The sequence below is a fragment of the Ranitomeya variabilis genome, chromosome 8, assembly GCF_051348905.1.
Source record: "Ranitomeya variabilis isolate aRanVar5 chromosome 8, aRanVar5.hap1, whole genome shotgun sequence".
Taxonomy (NCBI): domain Eukaryota; kingdom Metazoa; phylum Chordata; class Amphibia; order Anura; family Dendrobatidae; genus Ranitomeya; species Ranitomeya variabilis.
The window spans coordinates 40,454,630-40,472,546 of NC_135239.1; the positions used below are offsets into that span (position 1 = coordinate 40,454,630).

Here is a 17,917-nt window from a genome sequence, read left to right on the forward strand (position 1 = left end):
TTACACTTGACAACAGGCAGTGGACAGTAAGTTATGCAGTGGAGTGAATTTTCAGAGGGGAAAAAACTATTTATTTAATAAAGTGATTTGCAGTGCGCCTAATTATCACAAAATCTGTAAAGTAAGAGCAAAGTAACTATAAAGAATTTTTTTTCCCTTGACTCATTTTCTTCTGCTTATTTGTAACAGTAGTTCTATCCTTTTTTTGCAGAATAAGTACAATCGACTGAGAGATTAGACAAAATCTGGGAATTATTGCTAAGATAAATACAGTATATTGTATATTAGTATCATCATTAAGAAGTTCTTCTTCAGTGGCTCTAATATTCTAATTCTCTGGAAAATATCCACGTAGTTTGCTATACCACCAAGAAGCATCACATGAAAAAGTTTTAACATAAGGTATTGGAGTTGGGTGAAAAACCCATCAAAGAGCAATTAGCTGTTAAATCACTTTCATGCTGATCTGCATAAACCGAAACAGTAACAATAAATCAGCATTATATTAAAGTGTTCAGATTTTAGTACCAGCCATGTACTTTAAAGTGAATAATGTCCTTTATTTATGGTCAGTTTCTCTTCTTATCTCTCTGCTGAAATCAGGCTCTTGGCCTCGTGTTTGTGCCAAGCAAGTGTTTAGCTTGATCTATTAATCATCTCTATAGGAAACACCCTCTGTTCAAACAGTCTCACTAAACTTATGTCTCCTACAAGTAAGCAAGGTGATAGGAACATCCAAGATTGAGCAACGGTAGATAGGTGAAGAGAAAAGTAACCCTCCTAGTCTGCAGTAATATTCTCCATAAGGGTATGTTCACACTAGGCTTTTTTTATGCTTTTTTTTAATGCTTTTTTTTAATGTAAATTTTCAGCTGCGTTTTACAATCTCATGCACACATCTTGTCCCCAGTATTTTGTGCTTTGTTTGGTTTTTGCAGAATAGAACACGTCACTTCTTTCAGCGCTTTTTCAGCATTTTTCACCCATTGAAAGTAAAGGGTGGTGAAAAAAACGCTGAAAAAATGCAGGTATCAGGTTTGGCTCCGTTTTTTTGTACCAAAACCCTATGAAGTTGAATCAGATTTTTTTTTTGCACTAAAGTTTATCAGCATGCACAAGAGACAAATATAGCATGACAAAAGCCCAGCAAAAAATCACAGAAAATATGCAACAAAAAAGAAGCAAACTCTGCTTTTTTGAGGCAAGTGTCTTAATGCCAACAGACCAGGTTTTGCTTCAGAAAAAAAAAATGCTGAAAAAATACCTAGTATGAACATAGCCTAAGGGTATGTTCACACATGAGCTTTTTGCTGAGTATTTTTCATTGCATATTTGGTACTTAAAATATGTTTTACAGTACCAACATAATCAATGAGATTTCTGAGATCTCATACACATGTTTTTTTTCCACAAGTATCTTGAACCCTGCTGCATTTTTACCGAGACATAACGTGTCAATTCTTGCTTCGTTTTTACAGCGCTTTTCACTCATTCTTATAAATAAGTGAAAAATGCAAGTAAAAACTCTGCGAAAATGTGAGAAAAAACACAAGAAAAAGAAAAGAAAAACGTACTTCTTGTATGCACCGTTTTTCCTGCCACCACCCTGGTTTTTGCTGCAGAACAAAACCTAAAAGTTCCGATAGTTTTAAGAGATTGTCTGTCCTCAAGATTACCTTCACATGAGGGCACATTTTATAAAACTGATATATAAAAAAGCACAGCAGTAGTTTGATCCTTAAGACAGAAAGATGCCAATCAAAGACATAGATAGCTAGCTCAAGTCATGGATGTGAGTATGGTAGACTTGTGTGGAAAGCTAGTGGGTTCTTGGATCATCTTCCATTTTCACGCGAGCACTAGGCAGCGAGCACATTTTACAAGACTTATTATATACCACGATTAAGTTTCAATAAATGGAGTATAGTATTGCCCGGATAGTGCCTAAGAAGCAGGTGTGAAGTTGTATCCTCCATACTACTCCCCAACTTTTGTGGTTCCATATATTTGTGCAATGTCAACATCATAGCATTACCAGAACTTGGTTTCGAAGTCAGGGGCAAACCACTGACAGTCACCACGGGTAAGAACCATATCAGTTAGTCATATTTTAATAGTTTTTAACTTGATCCCAAATCATCTTGATAGACTCCATTGATCCAAATTGGGTCCCTCAGTTGAGATTCCGAGTTTTTAATGACAAAAATAGTGCTGATAAAAGTTTAGGACTTCAGATTGATGAAGAATCTGACATCCCAACTGCATAATCGTCATGATGTCTTCCTCAAGACATGACACTAGCAGTTCAAATATCAAGAAATAGCCAAATACAAATTGATATTCGTTGGCTGACCTTCTCATGTTACCATATTAGATGCTCCAGGGGTGCATTGGGGATAGGTAAATGCTAAGAAGTCCATTGAGTACCCTCATTATAACCTCCCATAAACACCTTCCTCCCTATTCTCTACACCTTTCCCTTTCAATAAATTTTGTCTCTTAACTCCATTACCCCCACACACTTTTCTGTTGATCTTCACAAGTAGTTTACAGTTTGTATAACTGATTCTTTATTTATTTATTTATCTCGATATTTGCTTGTAATTCTATACTGGGCTTCCAAGCAACACATTAACCCAGATTCATCAACATTTTGGCGTAAAAAGGTTAAAAAGTCTCAAATTTTGGCGCAAAAAAAAATTCTGACTTTCAGGACAATAATTTTTGTGACTTCTCAAATATTTTTACGACAATTTTCTGGCATAAAAGCTTTGATTAATTGGGGCCATAGCCTATGTACGCAAGTGCTGTTTGTTAATTTCTACAAATGCAATCATATTTAACTTTTTTGTAAATTTCATTAAGGATTCCAATTTCCTTTGATACATACATAATATTGTGACATGCTAGTAAAATGTGTGACAGTGTACAACTTATATTACAAACACCACTTATTGTATAAACATATCGCGACGGGGTATTGCAAAATATATATATACTTTTTTCCAAAACTAGTCTAACCTCTCATTTTTGGAATAGGCTGAGCCAAGAACAACAGTAATAGAAAGACACAACTGTATAAACTGTAATGATATGTAATGATTTAACTACTTTACCTATGTTATTGTGGTCTCCTTTAGACTGGAAGAATAGCGCAGCATGCATCTGTAGGGGACAGGGACCTAGTGAGCTGTGCAGACGGGTGGAACCATTGTTGCCGGGAGTCGGGGTTCCGGGGGACGGATTTGAGGGGCGCATGGGAAGCCAGGCTCATGTGACAGGAGGCAGAGTGACACAGGGAGAGGAGAGGATAAAAAGCAAAACGCGCGAAAGCAGGGGCAGAGAAGCGCGGGAAATCTCTGAGGAGAGGAAACTGCAGCGCAGTTGTTGTGTGTGTGCAGGCCGCAGTGAGACTCGCTGAAAGCAGGGGGAAAACGTGCAACAGACACTGCGGGCAATTACCAGAGCCCCCAAAAAGAGGCGCATTCGTCGTCAGCGACCCCCCAGGCAGAGGGGTAGTGCTGATCAGCTCAGGGACAGTATTACCGCGCTCCCCGGGAGCATCTTGCCACCGAGTGCTCCGGGCCCTCCTGGGTTTTTCTTAGCTGTGACTGATACTTATAATTCTGCTAATTCTCCTCAAAAAGACTCCTCTCTGGACGTGGAAACTGTTACCCCGGATCAACGTCCGCCTGCGGGAGGTAACGCAGCACCGCAAAAGACATTCTGGACTCGAATCTACACCTGGGCTCGACGTCGGAGGACACCGCCTTCCCTCACCACTAGGACTACGTCGCTGACGGAGCCTCACCACCGGGACTACATCGCTGAACCAGCACTGATAAGTGACCGTTGTTGACTTTACCTTAGTAGGGGAGGTACTAGTAAGGCGCTGCCGCGTTCTTCGGGTATAGTTCAGGCCTCATATATAGTAGATAGGATTTACTGTGATATTGTAGACTTGGACTTAAGTTCCCTGCGTGGAAAACTGTTGTTATCTTTTTGGTTGGAAGTTAAAAGAAAAGTTAAAAACGCTGTTTGCTTTCTGGCTCCCATTTGTCCCTGCATCCTTCTTTATCTGCGGTCTCTTCATTTGGCGTAGTCGGCAGGATGCAGGATCCAAAGAGGGAGCCAGAAGTTACGGAGGATGGGGCTGGGCCGAGAGCGTCTCTCTCATTGGGGGCTATGTTGAATAACCTGCCCAAGTTTAATGGGAGCAACATGTTGTTGTGGAGTTGGACTGAAAGGATACGGGGGCTGCTGAGGATGCATCCTATGACCCCGGCCCTGGAAGCAGAGGTGGCCATTATGGCCTTAGACGGAGAGGCCCGAGATTCAGTGATGTTGAGACCCCCCACAGAGCGGAATACTTTTACCGGGGTGCTAAATGTGTTAGAGGGGACGCACGGGGATCCCACCGACGTGGGAGAGCTGCGGGCCCGGTTGTTTGGACGGCGACAAAAAGAAGGCGAGACTGTCACTCAGTACATGAATGCTCTGCAAGAAAGAGCTAAACATTGCAATCGTGCGGAAAGATGGTATGGGGATGGGACATGTTGACGTGACCCTGCGCGACCAACTGGTGACGGGACTGCGAGATGAGTTGACCAAACAGGCTCTACGTGAACGAGTGCGGGTCGACCCGCGCCTGACTTTCTCCGACATAGGCAATGAGGCCCGCACCCGGGAGCAAGAGAGGGGGGTGACGGTCCTGACAGGAGAGACTCAGGTTATCCAGACCGCTGCACCAGGAGGGGGTGAGCCGTCGTGGGTTCAGGAGATGCGGCAGGAGCTCAAACAAATCAGAGACGAACTGGCTGAAGTTAAAAAGAATGCGCGAAGCCCAAGGGAGCTACCCCGGGGGCAAGGGTCTGGGAGTCCAGCTCGTGGCGCTCGTCCAGGATATTATCCGGTCCCCGGTGCTTGCTATGGTTGCGGGGAGGCAGGACATTTCGCACGGGAGTGCCCCCGGAGAGGGAGGGCCTCGTCCCGTCAGGCGTTAAACTAGAGGGCTCCGAGCTAAGGGGACGACGCTCGGAGCCAGAGTCCCCGCGGATGGGTGGTGAAAGTCCCGGAAATTTGGTTGCCAGCTGCCCCCTGGTTTGGGCAGAGTTTGAAGGGCGGGCTGTCCGTTGTCAGGTGGACACCGGGTCCCAAGTCACGACTATGCCCGAGGCTTATTTTAGAAAACACTTTCCTTTGACAGTCAGACCCCAATGGGGTCCCGTAATTCGGTTACAGGCCGCCAATCAGCTGCCCATCCCAGTGGAAGGGGTCACCTGGATGCAAATATCTTTATGTGGGAAGGACCTGGGCCGCCGGGGGGTTGTGTTAACACGGGGAGATCCCGGCCCACAACATACTGTGACCTTGGGGATGAACGTATTGAAAGATTTTGGCAGTTTTCTGTTAGGGGAGACTACGCAAGAGACACTCAATCAGTGGGGGACCAGTACACCTCAGGGCTCCGTGTTCAGACAGTTAGTGAGGGAAGTCCGGGTGCAAGAGACCTGTCAGGAGGGAGACATACTAGGGAGAGTAATTACTTCCCCGACAGCAAAGGTGACGTTCCCCCCAGGACAGACTGTTATATCCCTGCCCATACGAGCTCGCATCCCTCTAGAAGGAGTACAAGTACAGATTGAGCCCACCTTTACATCCCCTTTGCCCACAGGACTGCTGGTGGCCCGATCCCTGGCTACTGTTAAAAATGGGGCCGTACCAGTGCGATGTGTGAATGTGGACGAACACGATGTCGTGCTACGGGTCCGAAGTGAGATGGCCAAAGTGTTACGACCTTTAGAAGTGATGCCCCCTCCAGATACTTTGCAGTTAACGGTGGATTCCCCTGATCCCTGGATGGTCAGTGTCCGGTCTACGCAGGATCCTGAGCCAATAGCGTTTCGAAAGGGTCAAACTATTCTGGAGCACATGCGGACGGAATTGTCGGGCCTGGATCCATCACAGATCTCACAAGTGCAGCGACTCCTTGGACATTATGCTAAAGTGTTCGCACAACATGAAGATGATTTTGGCTGTGCCACGGCCATCGAACATGGAATTCCGACCGGAGATACAGTGCCCATCAGGGAGCGGTACAGACAGATTCCCCCGCAGATGTACCAGGAAGTAAAGACGTTGTTAGGCCAGATGCTACAAAAGGGAGTGATCCGCGAGAGTCAGAGCCCGTGGGCTGCCCCGATCGTGCTGGTGCGGAAAAAGGACGGCACGCTCCGGTTCTGTGTGGACTATCGTAAGCTAAATGCATGCACCGTCCGAGACTCTTATCCACTTCCCCGTATCGAGGAGTCTCTCTCCGTGCTGGGTCGGGCCAAATATTTTTCCACCTTAGACCTAGCCAGCGGATACTGGCAGGTCCCGATGACAGAAGCAGATCGTCCTAAGACAGCGTTTATCCTTCCCATGGGACTATTCGAGTTCAATCGAATGCCGTTTGGGCTGGCCAACGCTCCAGGCACCTTCCAACGATTAATGGAGCGGTGTCTGGGGGATTTGAACTTCGAGGCCACTCTCATTTATCTGGATGACATCATCATTTATGCTCCAACATTCGAGGAACATCTGTGCCGACTGGAGCAGGTACTAGACCGGTTGCTGAAATACGGGCTTAAGGTGAAGCCCCAGAAGTGTCACTTGTTCCGGGAACAGATCGAGTACCTGGGGCATGTGGTGTCCGCCGAAGGAGTCCGGCCATCGCAGGAGAAGATTGCCGCAATCCAGGAGTGGCCCACACCGGAGACCGCCAAGGATGTACGGGCGTTCTTGGGCCTCGCTGGGTACTACCGGCGCTTCGTGAAGAACTTTGCTCGCCGTTCTCACAATCTACAAGTCCTGCTGAAAGGAAGCTCCCCCAAGGAACGGGGAAAGAAGATACAATGGCAGGAGCCACAAGAAGCAGCGTTCCGGGACTTGAAGACAGCTCTCATGGAGCCGCCGGTGTTGGCTTATGCGGACTTTTCGCAACCGTTCATCCTACACACCGACGGCAGCTCTCAGGGATTGGGGGCTGTGTTGTCTCAGGTTCAGGATGGGCGGGAGAGAGTGATCGCCTATGCGAGTCGGTCTCTTCATGACTCTGAGTTGAACCCGGACAATTACAGTTCTTTCAAGGTGGAGCTGCTGGCCGTGGTGTGGGCTATGACGGAGCGGTTCGCTGAGTACCTGGCCGGTTCCGAGGTGCTGATACGCACGGATAACAACCCATTGGCACATCTGGAAAATGCGAAATTGGGTGCCCTGGAACAGCGCTGGGTAGCCCGGATGGCCAAGTACAGATACCGTATCCTCTACAAGCGAGGAGCGGAGAATGTTCATGCTGACGCGTTATCTCGTCTGCGGAAGAACCCCCCAAGAACTAACCGAGATGAGGAGCTGGAGGGAGAAGAAATCCCCTACGCCATCGGGGGCGCTGCTCGGACGGCTGTGAGCCGGGAACAGACCGGGAACGGAACGGCTACAGGACTGTTGGTTCAGAGTCGGGACGAATGGATACGGCTGCAACAGGAAGACCAGGAACTAGCTCCATTGCGACAGTGGATAACGAATGGTCTATTGCCCGTGAGAACCCCTGGACAAACTCTCCCGTCAGACCTGAACCTTCTTCTGCGGCAGTGGGAGCGCCTAACTCTTCAGGACGGGCTCTTATGCCACTTAACCATGGCTCAGGCAGATTCCGAGCCGACCTGGCAGATGGTCTTACCAGGGCCCGTGGTGGCCGCAGTTGCTAAAGAAGCTCATGAGTCCGGGGCACACTTCGGAGTGAAGAGGACGTTTAAGTGGCTGCAAACTCGGTTCTATCATCCTCGGCTGCTTGCGGAAGTACAAACTGCCTGTAGACAATGTCGACAATGTGAGCTAACCAAGTCACCGGAGGAAAGGGCGCCTGTGCAGAGCATCACGACGTCTGCCCCTTTTGAAGTATTAATGATAGACTACATTACCATTGGAGCAGCGCATCAAGGCTACGAACACTGCCTCGTTATGGTAGATCATTTTTCAAAATTCGCGGTAGTCACCCCTACCCGTGATCAGACAGCTGAGTCGGCGGCGAGCGCTATCTGTAAGAACTTTATTCAAGTTTACGGCTGTCCGAGGCGAATACATTCGGATCAAGGCGCCTGTTTCTTGGGCAAAGTCATGGAAGAGCTGCATCGCCTCTACGGCATTGATAAGTCACGCACCACACCGTATCACCCCCAGGGAAATGGGGCTTGTGAGCGGTTTAACCGGACTTTGCTTCAAATGCTGCGTGCGCTAGAACAAGATCAGAAGGCCCGCTGGCCGGAGTATGTGTCTGACCTAGTGTGGGTCTACAACAATAGAGTTCATCAAGTCACAGGACGCACCCCGTATGAAGTGGTCTTTGGGCGCCCAGGAAAAGGCATGACAGATCTGGAACTGTCTTCGGAGGAAGAAGGCCCCCGAACAGGGATGGCTTCGTGGGTGCGTGATCATCGGCATCGGCTGCAGACCTTACACCGACTGGTACACACTCGAATTCGGGAAGTGGAGCATCGGAGCACCCCTACAGCAAAACCCCCAGAGTTCCGGCCAGGTGATCGAGTACTCGTTCGAGAGCAAAGACCGCAAAACAAGTTAGACCATCGTTGGGAAAAAACACCCTATCGGGTGCTTCGCCGTATAGACCCGCATGGACCTGTATATGAAGTGCAGTCTGAGGCCCCCGGAAGTACAGGTACTCGCATTCTTCATCGCAACATGCTCCGATTGTGTCGCTCTGTTGACTCGGACACCCCGGAATCCGCAATCAGGGAAGAGCCACCTACGACTGAGTCCCCCAACAACCATTGGTGGGATGAAGAAGATGATGAAGAAGAAGAACGGCGTCAAAATACTCCCCCTATCTCGACTACTACACTACCCCTGACCAGTCACCCTTCCGCTGACGACATTCCCCCAACACCCCCTACACAAGGACCCGAGCCACGACGTTCTGAACGTCCTACTGCCGGTAGACCCCCAACTCGCTACAGTCCTGACTTACACACTAGACAGACCCAAGTGTGGAACAACCCGTCAGGTGGGCGACCTGTCAGTGCGAAGGCCTCGCCCGGGGACTGGCGAGCATACAGGGTGGGGGAATGTAGGGGACAGGGACCTGGTGAGCTGTGCAGACGGGTGGAACCATTGTTGCCGGGAGTCGGGGTTCCGGGGGACGGATTTGAGGGGCGCATGGGAAGCCAGGCTCATGTGACAGGAGGCAGAGTGACGCAGGGAGAGGAGAGGATAAAAAGCAAAACGCGCGAAAGCAGGGGCAGAGAAGCGCGGGAAATCTCTGAGGAGAGGAAACTGCAGCGCAGTTGTTGTGTGTGTGCAGGCCGCAGTGAGACTCGCTGGAAGCAGGGGGAAAACGTGCAACAGACACTGCAGGCAATTACCAGAGCCCCCAAAAAGAGGCGCATTCGTCGTCAGCGACCCCCCAGGCAGAGGGGTAGTGCTGATCAGCTCAGGGACAGTATTACCGCGCTCCCCGGGAGCATCTTGCCACCGAGTGCTCCGGGCCCTCCTGGGTTTTTCTTAGCTGTGACTGATACTTATAATTCTGCTAATTCTCCTCAAAAAGACTCCTCTCTGGACGTGGAAACTGTTACCCCGGATCAACGTCCGCCTGCGGGAGGTAACGCAGCACCGCAAAAGACATTCTGGACTCGAATCTACACCTGGGCTCGACGTCGGAGGACACCGCCTTCCCTCACCACTAGGACTACGTCGCTGACGGAGCCTCACCACCGGGACTACATCGCTGAAACAGCACTGATAAGTGAACGTTGTTGACTTTACCTTAGTAGGGGAGGTACTAGTAAGGCGCTGCCGCGTTCTTCGGGTATAGTTCAGGCCTCATATATAGTAGATAGGATTTACTGTGATATTGTAGACTTGGACTTAAGTTCCCTGCGTGGAAAACTGTTGTTATCTTTTTGGTTGGAAGTTAAAAGAAAAGTTAAAAACGCTGTTTGCTTTCTGGCTCCCATTTGTCCCTGCATCCTTCTTTATCTGCGGTCTCTTCACATCAATAGCAGAATATCAACGGAGGTGGAAATGTGAATATGTCCGTTCCTTACCTTTCATATACAGTACTTACATACCAGCCATAAACTAGAGATACGATACACCAGGAAGCTTTACAGCTAGAAATATTTCCTTTTAGCTGTAAAGCATGATCTTATTCAGGCCCTCAGAAGCATCTTGATACGCGGAACGGTCTTCGCCTACACACATCCTTCTATCTCCCATCGCCTTTTAATCAGTTTTTAATTGGTTTTCAATGGATTACAATAAAGTGGATCAATTTTACAGATGTGAGTGACGCTTTTTCTTGATGCGTTCTTGTGACACAATTTTAAGTAATGCACCACTGTAACTGTTGAGTATTGAAGCCAAGTAACCGGTTAAGCTATTCCTAGTGTACCGATAGTGCCAAAGTGACTTTCAATTCTTTGGATTTATAATTGATCTAAAACTTATCTCCGGTGTTGTTTACCTGTAACTGCAAGTCAAGAGCACGAAGCCGGATAAGCCAGGTCGGGTCTTGGTTCCATTCTGGCTCCGGTCGTTCTAGAAGTTGGGGATCTGAGTATTTCAAGCGTTCTGACAACTGAAATCAGAAAAAAAAATTACAATGTGAATATAAAATGTACTTTAGGTCCAGTCCATCAATAAAAGCTATGAATGCGTGGTCTAGGCATGATATATACGAGCTCAACGCATTATACATTTCTGATCAATAGACGGGCAAACTTCACCGGGGGAGAAAATTTCATGATAAAGCTCACCGTACACAATAGGTGACTGCTGTACAAACGATTCTTCGGCTGATCGTTTGGCCAAAAACTACCAGCCCTTCCATACACAAAAGTGTTAGTTCAGCTGAGCGCCATTGTGTTATCTGTGAGAAAGTAGTGGCTACACATTTGGTGGCGGATTATCTCTAGAAAGTAATATGCTTGGCAGTCCAAAGTCGGATCTACCCCAGCCACATCTCCATCATGATCAGTTGGCCGATGCCCTCACACACATTAGACTGTTGGCTGAACCTGTCAATGGGTTCGACCAACATTAATCTAATGTGTATAGGGGTGGTCTCACCGGAGTAGAAAATTGTCATTTTTTTTACTTAAGACTCCCATACATGTTAGACAAAACCACCTAATGTGTATGGTCACCTCTCCATAGATGATGCTAGGGGAGAAAGAGGTTGGCGAGTTTGAATCTAAATGCTGCTCCTTTAGTTCACATGGGTATACCATACCAAGAGCTGTCGAAACGACACATTACCATTCAGCCAAGTGAAGTATTCATGTAGATGTGGGAGATAGCTATCGGCTGACAACTATCTCATGTGTATGGGCACATTTAGAATAGACTGTTAAGAATTCGGACACTCAGCTATCAGATCTAATCTGCAGTGGAATCTGGAAACAAAATATTCATTTCATCTCTTGCACCACTATATGAACTATTAAGCAATAAATTATACCACTGACTATCAAAATCAAAGGACTGACCTTAAAAGCACATAAATGCTGTTGAATCAAGTACAAGACAAACCAAGATTTTTCCCGAATATCCCCCATCCTCTGAAATTCCATGCCTCAACACGTTCAACTATCCACCACCCTCGGTCCTTCAGACGGAACCTGAAAACCCATCTCTTCAAGAAAGCCTACAGCCTGCAATAACCATTCTGCCGCCTCGCCATCGCCAGAGCCGCCGCCTCGCCCCCTACCTTCAGCCTCTTCCCCACTATCCCATAGAATGTAAGTCCGCAAGGACAGGGTCCTCTCCCCTCTGTATCAGTCTGTCACTGTAAACTTGTTTACTGTAAACGATATCTATAACCCTGTATGTAACCCCTTTCTCATGTACAGCACCATGGAATTAATGGTGCTATATAAATAAATAATAATATTATTTTTTTTATCAGTTTTGCAACCAACTCATTCAAAGTTTGAGTTTCAAACAACTTTGCCATGGTGGAGGGTGAGCATTAATAAGGTCACAGCCCCAAATAACATTAAAAAATCAACGCATTTCCAAAATTACTTAAAAAAAAAATCTTATTGGTATAGTCAACCATCATTGGTGGCTGTCAATATGCCACGGTCCTGTAGGGATTCATGATCTCAGGGTAGGTAACGTTCACACAGGCACTGGATTCTTTTGTCAAACAATGCTATGTTTATTTCCACAGGTTGCACAACACCAAAATAATATCACAAATATAAATCCCTAGCCTCGTCCAGGTGCTAAATAAACAATGCCGACCCTGGCTACTCATACACGACAGAGCTAGTCCCAATCCGAAGAAATACAACAGTTATCATCCATAGCGACCACTGATACTTGTTGTTTGGAGCACACGGCATGTGCAGACTCTTCTCAGAGAGATAATCTAATTTGTCCCTCTCTTGAGCTCCAACACAAATCCACCCTGGTCAGCTTCCCTCCAGCTGACTACCTTAGATGAACACCTAGCCTGTTTATATGCAAAGCTAGACAGGTGCGGCTAATAAAAGCCTGCCAAGCTAGGATTTACCCCTAGTCTATCTGGCACTGCAACAGTGCATTTAACCATTCCATCCTGTGACAATTAAGTTTGACAAAGGACTATGTTGACGGAAGTATCACATCTTTATATTGGATTAGCTATATTAATACATTTTCTAAGCATTCTAAATAGTTATCGTGAGTCCCGACATTCAAAGTTATCACCTTTCAGCCCCCCCGATACCAAAAAAGGGGGCTATTAATTGTCCTTCAGAATAGAGGGATGGTCACTGAGTTCTTTATTTTAGAACCTCGTTCATAGGATCGGTGATGGTTGTGGCAGGCGGGCAGCTATCATCTCGTTGATAGGGGATAACTTTTCACTGTTTGGAATAACTATTTTTAGAAAGAAAGTGCTAATAGAATATTTGAATTTTTTTTTTATAAAACATAGAAACCCTAAAACATATTGGAAGAGAGCTTTATGTTCAGGTTTCTTGCATATTTCACCTTCCTTTGCATAAACCAAGATTGTTCCATGTTCCGTTCTCCTTACAGACATTCTGTGCAGTTATTCATCAGAGGCCCAGACACACATATAGGCACACGTGTGCGGATTTAAAAATGTCACTTGAAAGTCACGCGTACTATCAGTCGTAGAAAAAAAACCTTAAATAATTACAACTTACATTTTTCACCTAAAATACTGCTCATTCGAGTCTCATTCAGGCCATAAATAAGTTACGAGAAGAAGGAGACTTTAGGAACTGTCCTCGTTTGATGTGTCACATTTGTAAATTTTAATATCCTTCTTACATTCATATCACCGCTCTTTCTTTTATAAAGCGAGCTAGGTCACTGCAAAAACATCCAGTTGAATGTATAGGCTGACAACTCAGTACTTGAACCTATGGCCATTATTCATTCTGAGAATATCACCTAGAATTGTAATTTTATTACTTGAACTTCTCCTAAAAATATTTTCTTACAACCTGAATTATCCAGATTCCTCTTACCATTCAAGAAGCAGGTTTGCACAGTTAGTTAATAAAAAGTTTTAAAGGTGGCCATAAACGTGAAATAATTCTTGAGCAAAAAACCTACTTCAATGAGGAGTGAGCAATAGATGTTGCACGATCCTTCTGACTATGGTTTACTTCCTATAGGAACAAAAGGTTGGTCATGTTGAATTCCAGCATGTCCGAACTTTTTTTCCACCCAACATATGCCATTGGGATAAAGTTGTGAGGGACACACACACAAAAAAACATGTATCTTAATTTCTAAAACCTCAAGACACTCCCAACATGGCAGTCAATAAAAGTTACAAATAATCTGGTAACATCCTAGAGAAGTAAAAGAAGGCAAATACATGTGAGCAAAACTGCATGATGTAGGGGCCAAAGACCCTGATTCCAGGGATGTATGACTTACTGAGCTGCATGTTGTAGTTTCATTTAAATCAGTGTTTTATTAGCAGTAGATTATCACTATACAACTATGTGTCTAGTGCCATGTAGCCCTTCTGCTCCTCCTGTAACCCCGCCCCCACTACTGATTGGCAACTTTCTACCTACGCATAGTGTACACAAAAGTAGCCAATCAGTGGTGTGGGCGGGGCTATACAGCCTTCAGGGAACTGCTAGATCTGCAGCAGATAAAACAGCGATTTTATCAAAACTGCAGCAAGCAGCCCAATAAGTGACACATTGCTAGAATCAGGTTCTCTGCCCCTACACCATACTGCTCTCAGATTATATAGCAAAAAACTGGTGACAGATTCCCTTTAAGAGGAAAACCTCTTTAAAAGTGACTTTAGCCACTGTTCATTGTATATTGCGCAGGGACATGCCATATTGCAAAGATTGATAAAAATACTCAATTGTCAGCTCATTCATATGAAAAAAATATGTTTCAGGATTTTTAGGAGTGTTTACTAAAAAATGTCAGGAGAGATGACAGGGCCCCTTTAAGAGAGCTTTCATTATGCATTGCTCTATATAAATCCAAGCATAAGAAATATATGCATCATTTTTTTTTGCCCACAATGTTTTTTTTGTGGTTCCCTTTCCATCTTCCCTGCGCACGATCGTCAGTGAAAGAGTATGAGCTTTCATTGCAATTTGCATGTGAAAAGGTGCAGACTTCTGCTCTGAAACAATGCAAGATTTTACCATCCCCAGCAAATGTGATAATAATGCAATGTGCACGGTTTAGAGGCATGAAGAGAAATACACCCTGGAGACCCGAAGCTATCATTTACCATTTTTAAGCAAAAAAAAAAAAAAAATGCCAGTTCTTCTGCTTGAAGCGTTAAACACATTTCACTGCGGGCGATTCGAGCAGAAAAGTCATTAATGATTAATGTTTATTCCCAGAAGTTTTATGTCAACAGGGAAATGGCAGAATTCCTGCTAAAATGAGAATTGCGCTTTCTCTCTGAAATAATGTTTAGCTTGAAACGCGTCGTACTATATATACGGGGAGAAAAACAGATGGAACAGTTTCCTACAGCTAACTCCCATTGATGGAGGTGGAAATAAAGAAGAAAAGTGCGATATCGGCTGTTCTGCTCATACGGAATAAGGGCTATGATAGTGCCGGGACTCGGATATCTAAGGACGCGTGTGAAGGCTTAAGTCACCTTGATTAACTCCGATATCAACACCAACGATCCAGAGTTGGAGAGGAGGATGGCGGCGGCGATGCACTCGCAATAATGCAGGGCAACGGATGTCAAGCCGTAATCCACTAGCCGAGAGGCATACACAAACTTGTAGGTCTGAAATGGGAAAAATAATCAGCATTAAAAAAAATCCTCAATGTTTAGAATAATAAATATGTAAAAGCAGCAAACAGGCTAGCCTTCGCGACCCACACACACAGATAAGCCCCGGATAGCCATGATGCTGTCACCAGTTCTTGGGACCACCTTTTGGAAGTACTAACCAACGCACACCTCAAACACCCAAAATCTGATGTTTTGGAAATGTTTAGGTCCACTTGTCCGGCCATCACAATTTGGCTCAGATCCTTGGATTTGTCAATATGTCTCTGACTGCTGAGCTCTGCATAACCCCTCCCACACCACTGATTGGCAGCTTTCTGCATACACTGTGCATAGGCGGAAAGCTGCCAATCAGTGGGGGCGGAGTTATACGGACCTTATGAATCTGGAGGACTACATGGCAGCAGGTTTACTTGTCCTCTAGTGATGATCTGCTGCTGATAAAACATTGCTTTTATAAAAACTACAGCAAGCAGTCTAGTAAGTAACACATTGCTGGAATTAGGGTATCTGTCTACATTATTTTGTTCTTTGATTAGATGGTAGAAGCCTGGTGACAGATTCCTTTTAAGAGCTCACTGTTCATTTGTTGCCTAATGTATCTCACCTCTTAACAGGTGCCACAGTCACAAAATATTCATTTATTCCCTGCTATTCCTGTCATTAATGTATATACACATCACACACCCATATTGCATGCACATTTAGTAACACTCATATATACTTATGCACATGGAGCGGCCGCTAGAACGGTGGGGTACTCGGAAACGAGCCAGTTCTTAAAGGGATGTGTACACGGGCTGTGGGCCTGGGCGTCCATTAAAAGGGGATGTGAATGAGGAATAAAGTTTATGAAAGTTATTTGTTGGTGACGCCACCTGTGGTATTCAGTCGGGGATAACCGACGCTGCTTAAAGGGGTCCTCTGGGGTGATGGTTCTGCAGCAGGGGTGGTATGACTTCCCACAGGTGGAGCTTAGTCCCCAGGGCTCCCAGTGTAGAAGGCAAGGATGACAGATGGTGTAGTGCCAGAAAGAATCAAAGGACACAAGGTTGCAGTCTCTTTACCTTTTACTTGTGATGAAAAGCAGCCACAGTCCAGGGTATGGAACATAGGTGACGGTGCGATCCGGCCAGCCTGGAAGCGATTCAGAGATCTGTTGTGAAATTGGATTTTGGGCTCCCCCGGTGGCCACTGGTGGAATTGAACTGGTGTGCATCATCCCCTCTGTTCACCTGTTTCTATCAGGATGTGGGAGTCGCTATTTAACCTTGCTCCTCTGTCACTTCCATGCCGGTCAACATTGTAATCAGAAGCCTTTCTGTGCATGTTCCTGCTGCTAGACAACTCCCAGATAAGTTGGACTTTAGTCCTCGTTTGTTTTTGCATTTTGTTCCAGTTCACAGCTGTAGTTTCGTTTCTGTGTCTGGAAAGCTCTTGTGATCTGAAATTGCCACTCTGATGTTATGAGTTAATACTAGAGTCTTAAAGTAATTTCAGGATGGTATTTTGATAGGGTTTTCAGCTGACCATGAAAGTGCCCTTTCTGTCTTCCTGCTATCTAGTAAGCGGACCTCAATTTTGCTAAACCTATTTTCATACTACGTTTGTCATTTCATCTAAAATCACCGCCAATATATGTGGGGGCCTCTGTCTGCCTATCGGGGAAATTTCTCTAGAGGTGAGCCAGGACTATATTTTCCTCTGCCAGGATTAGTTAGTCCTCCGGCCGGCGCTGGGCGTCTAGGGATAAAACGTAGGCAACGCTACCCGGCTACTGTTAGTTGTGCGGCAGGTTTAGTTCATGGTCAGTTTAGTTTCCATCCTTCCAAGAGCTAGTACTTATGTTTGCTGGGCTATGTTCTCTTGCCATTGAGAACCATAACAGTTTGACCGGCCAAAAAGGGTTAAATTAATTGACAGAGAAAGGAGAGAAAAGAGAAGTCTGCTGAAGATTTTTTTTTTTTTCCCTTCCCTTCAGTTCTGAGTGTGCTTGTAATTGAATCTCTTGCAAGTCTGCCTATATTGCAGCCTTTCTCTCTCTCTCTCTCCTTCTAATCCTGGAATGGCTCTGTGTTCACCTGTTTAAAATGGATATTCAGAGTTTAGCTGCAGGTTTGAATAATCTCACCACGAAAGTTCAAAATTTACAAGATTTTGTTGTTCATGTTCCTATATCTGAACCTAGAATTCCTTTGCCTGAATTTTTCTCGGGGAATAGATCTTGCTTTCAAAATTTCAAAAATAATTGCAAGTTGTTTTTGTCCCTGAAATCTCGCTCTGCTGGAGATCCTGCTCAGCAGGTCAGGATTGTGATTTCCTTGCTCCGGGGCGACCCTCAGGATTGGGCTTTTGCATTGGCTCCAGGGGATCCTGCGTTGCTCAATGTGGATGCGTTTTTTCTGGCCTTGGGGTTGCTTTATGAGGAACCTCAGTTAGAGCTTCAGGCGGAAAAGGCCTTGATGTCCCTATCTCAGGGGCAAGACAAAGCTGAAATATACTGCCAGAAATTCCGTAAATGGGCTGTGCTTACTCAGTGGAATGAGTGCGCCCTGGCGGCGAATTTCAGAGAGGGTCTCTCTGATGCCATTAAGGATGTTA

The 17,917-nt window shown here is 45.7% G+C and overlaps 1 protein-coding gene across 3 annotated transcripts in view; it reads right to left on the reverse strand.

Annotated features, from left to right (window-relative positions):
* Window positions 1-17,917, reverse strand: part of SEC16B (SEC16 homolog B, endoplasmic reticulum export factor) — a 203,089-nt gene that overhangs the window by 91,040 nt on the left and 94,132 nt on the right. For all 3 annotated transcript variants that reach the window (XM_077277621.1, XM_077277622.1, XM_077277623.1), the window contains 2 exons: window positions 15,173-15,310; window positions 10,523-10,636 (listed from right to left, as the gene is read on the reverse strand). In XM_077277621.1, coding sequence (XP_077133736.1) covers window positions 10,523-10,636; window positions 15,173-15,310 — 252 coding nt within the window. The remainder of the gene's footprint in view (window positions 1-10,522; window positions 10,637-15,172; window positions 15,311-17,917) is intronic.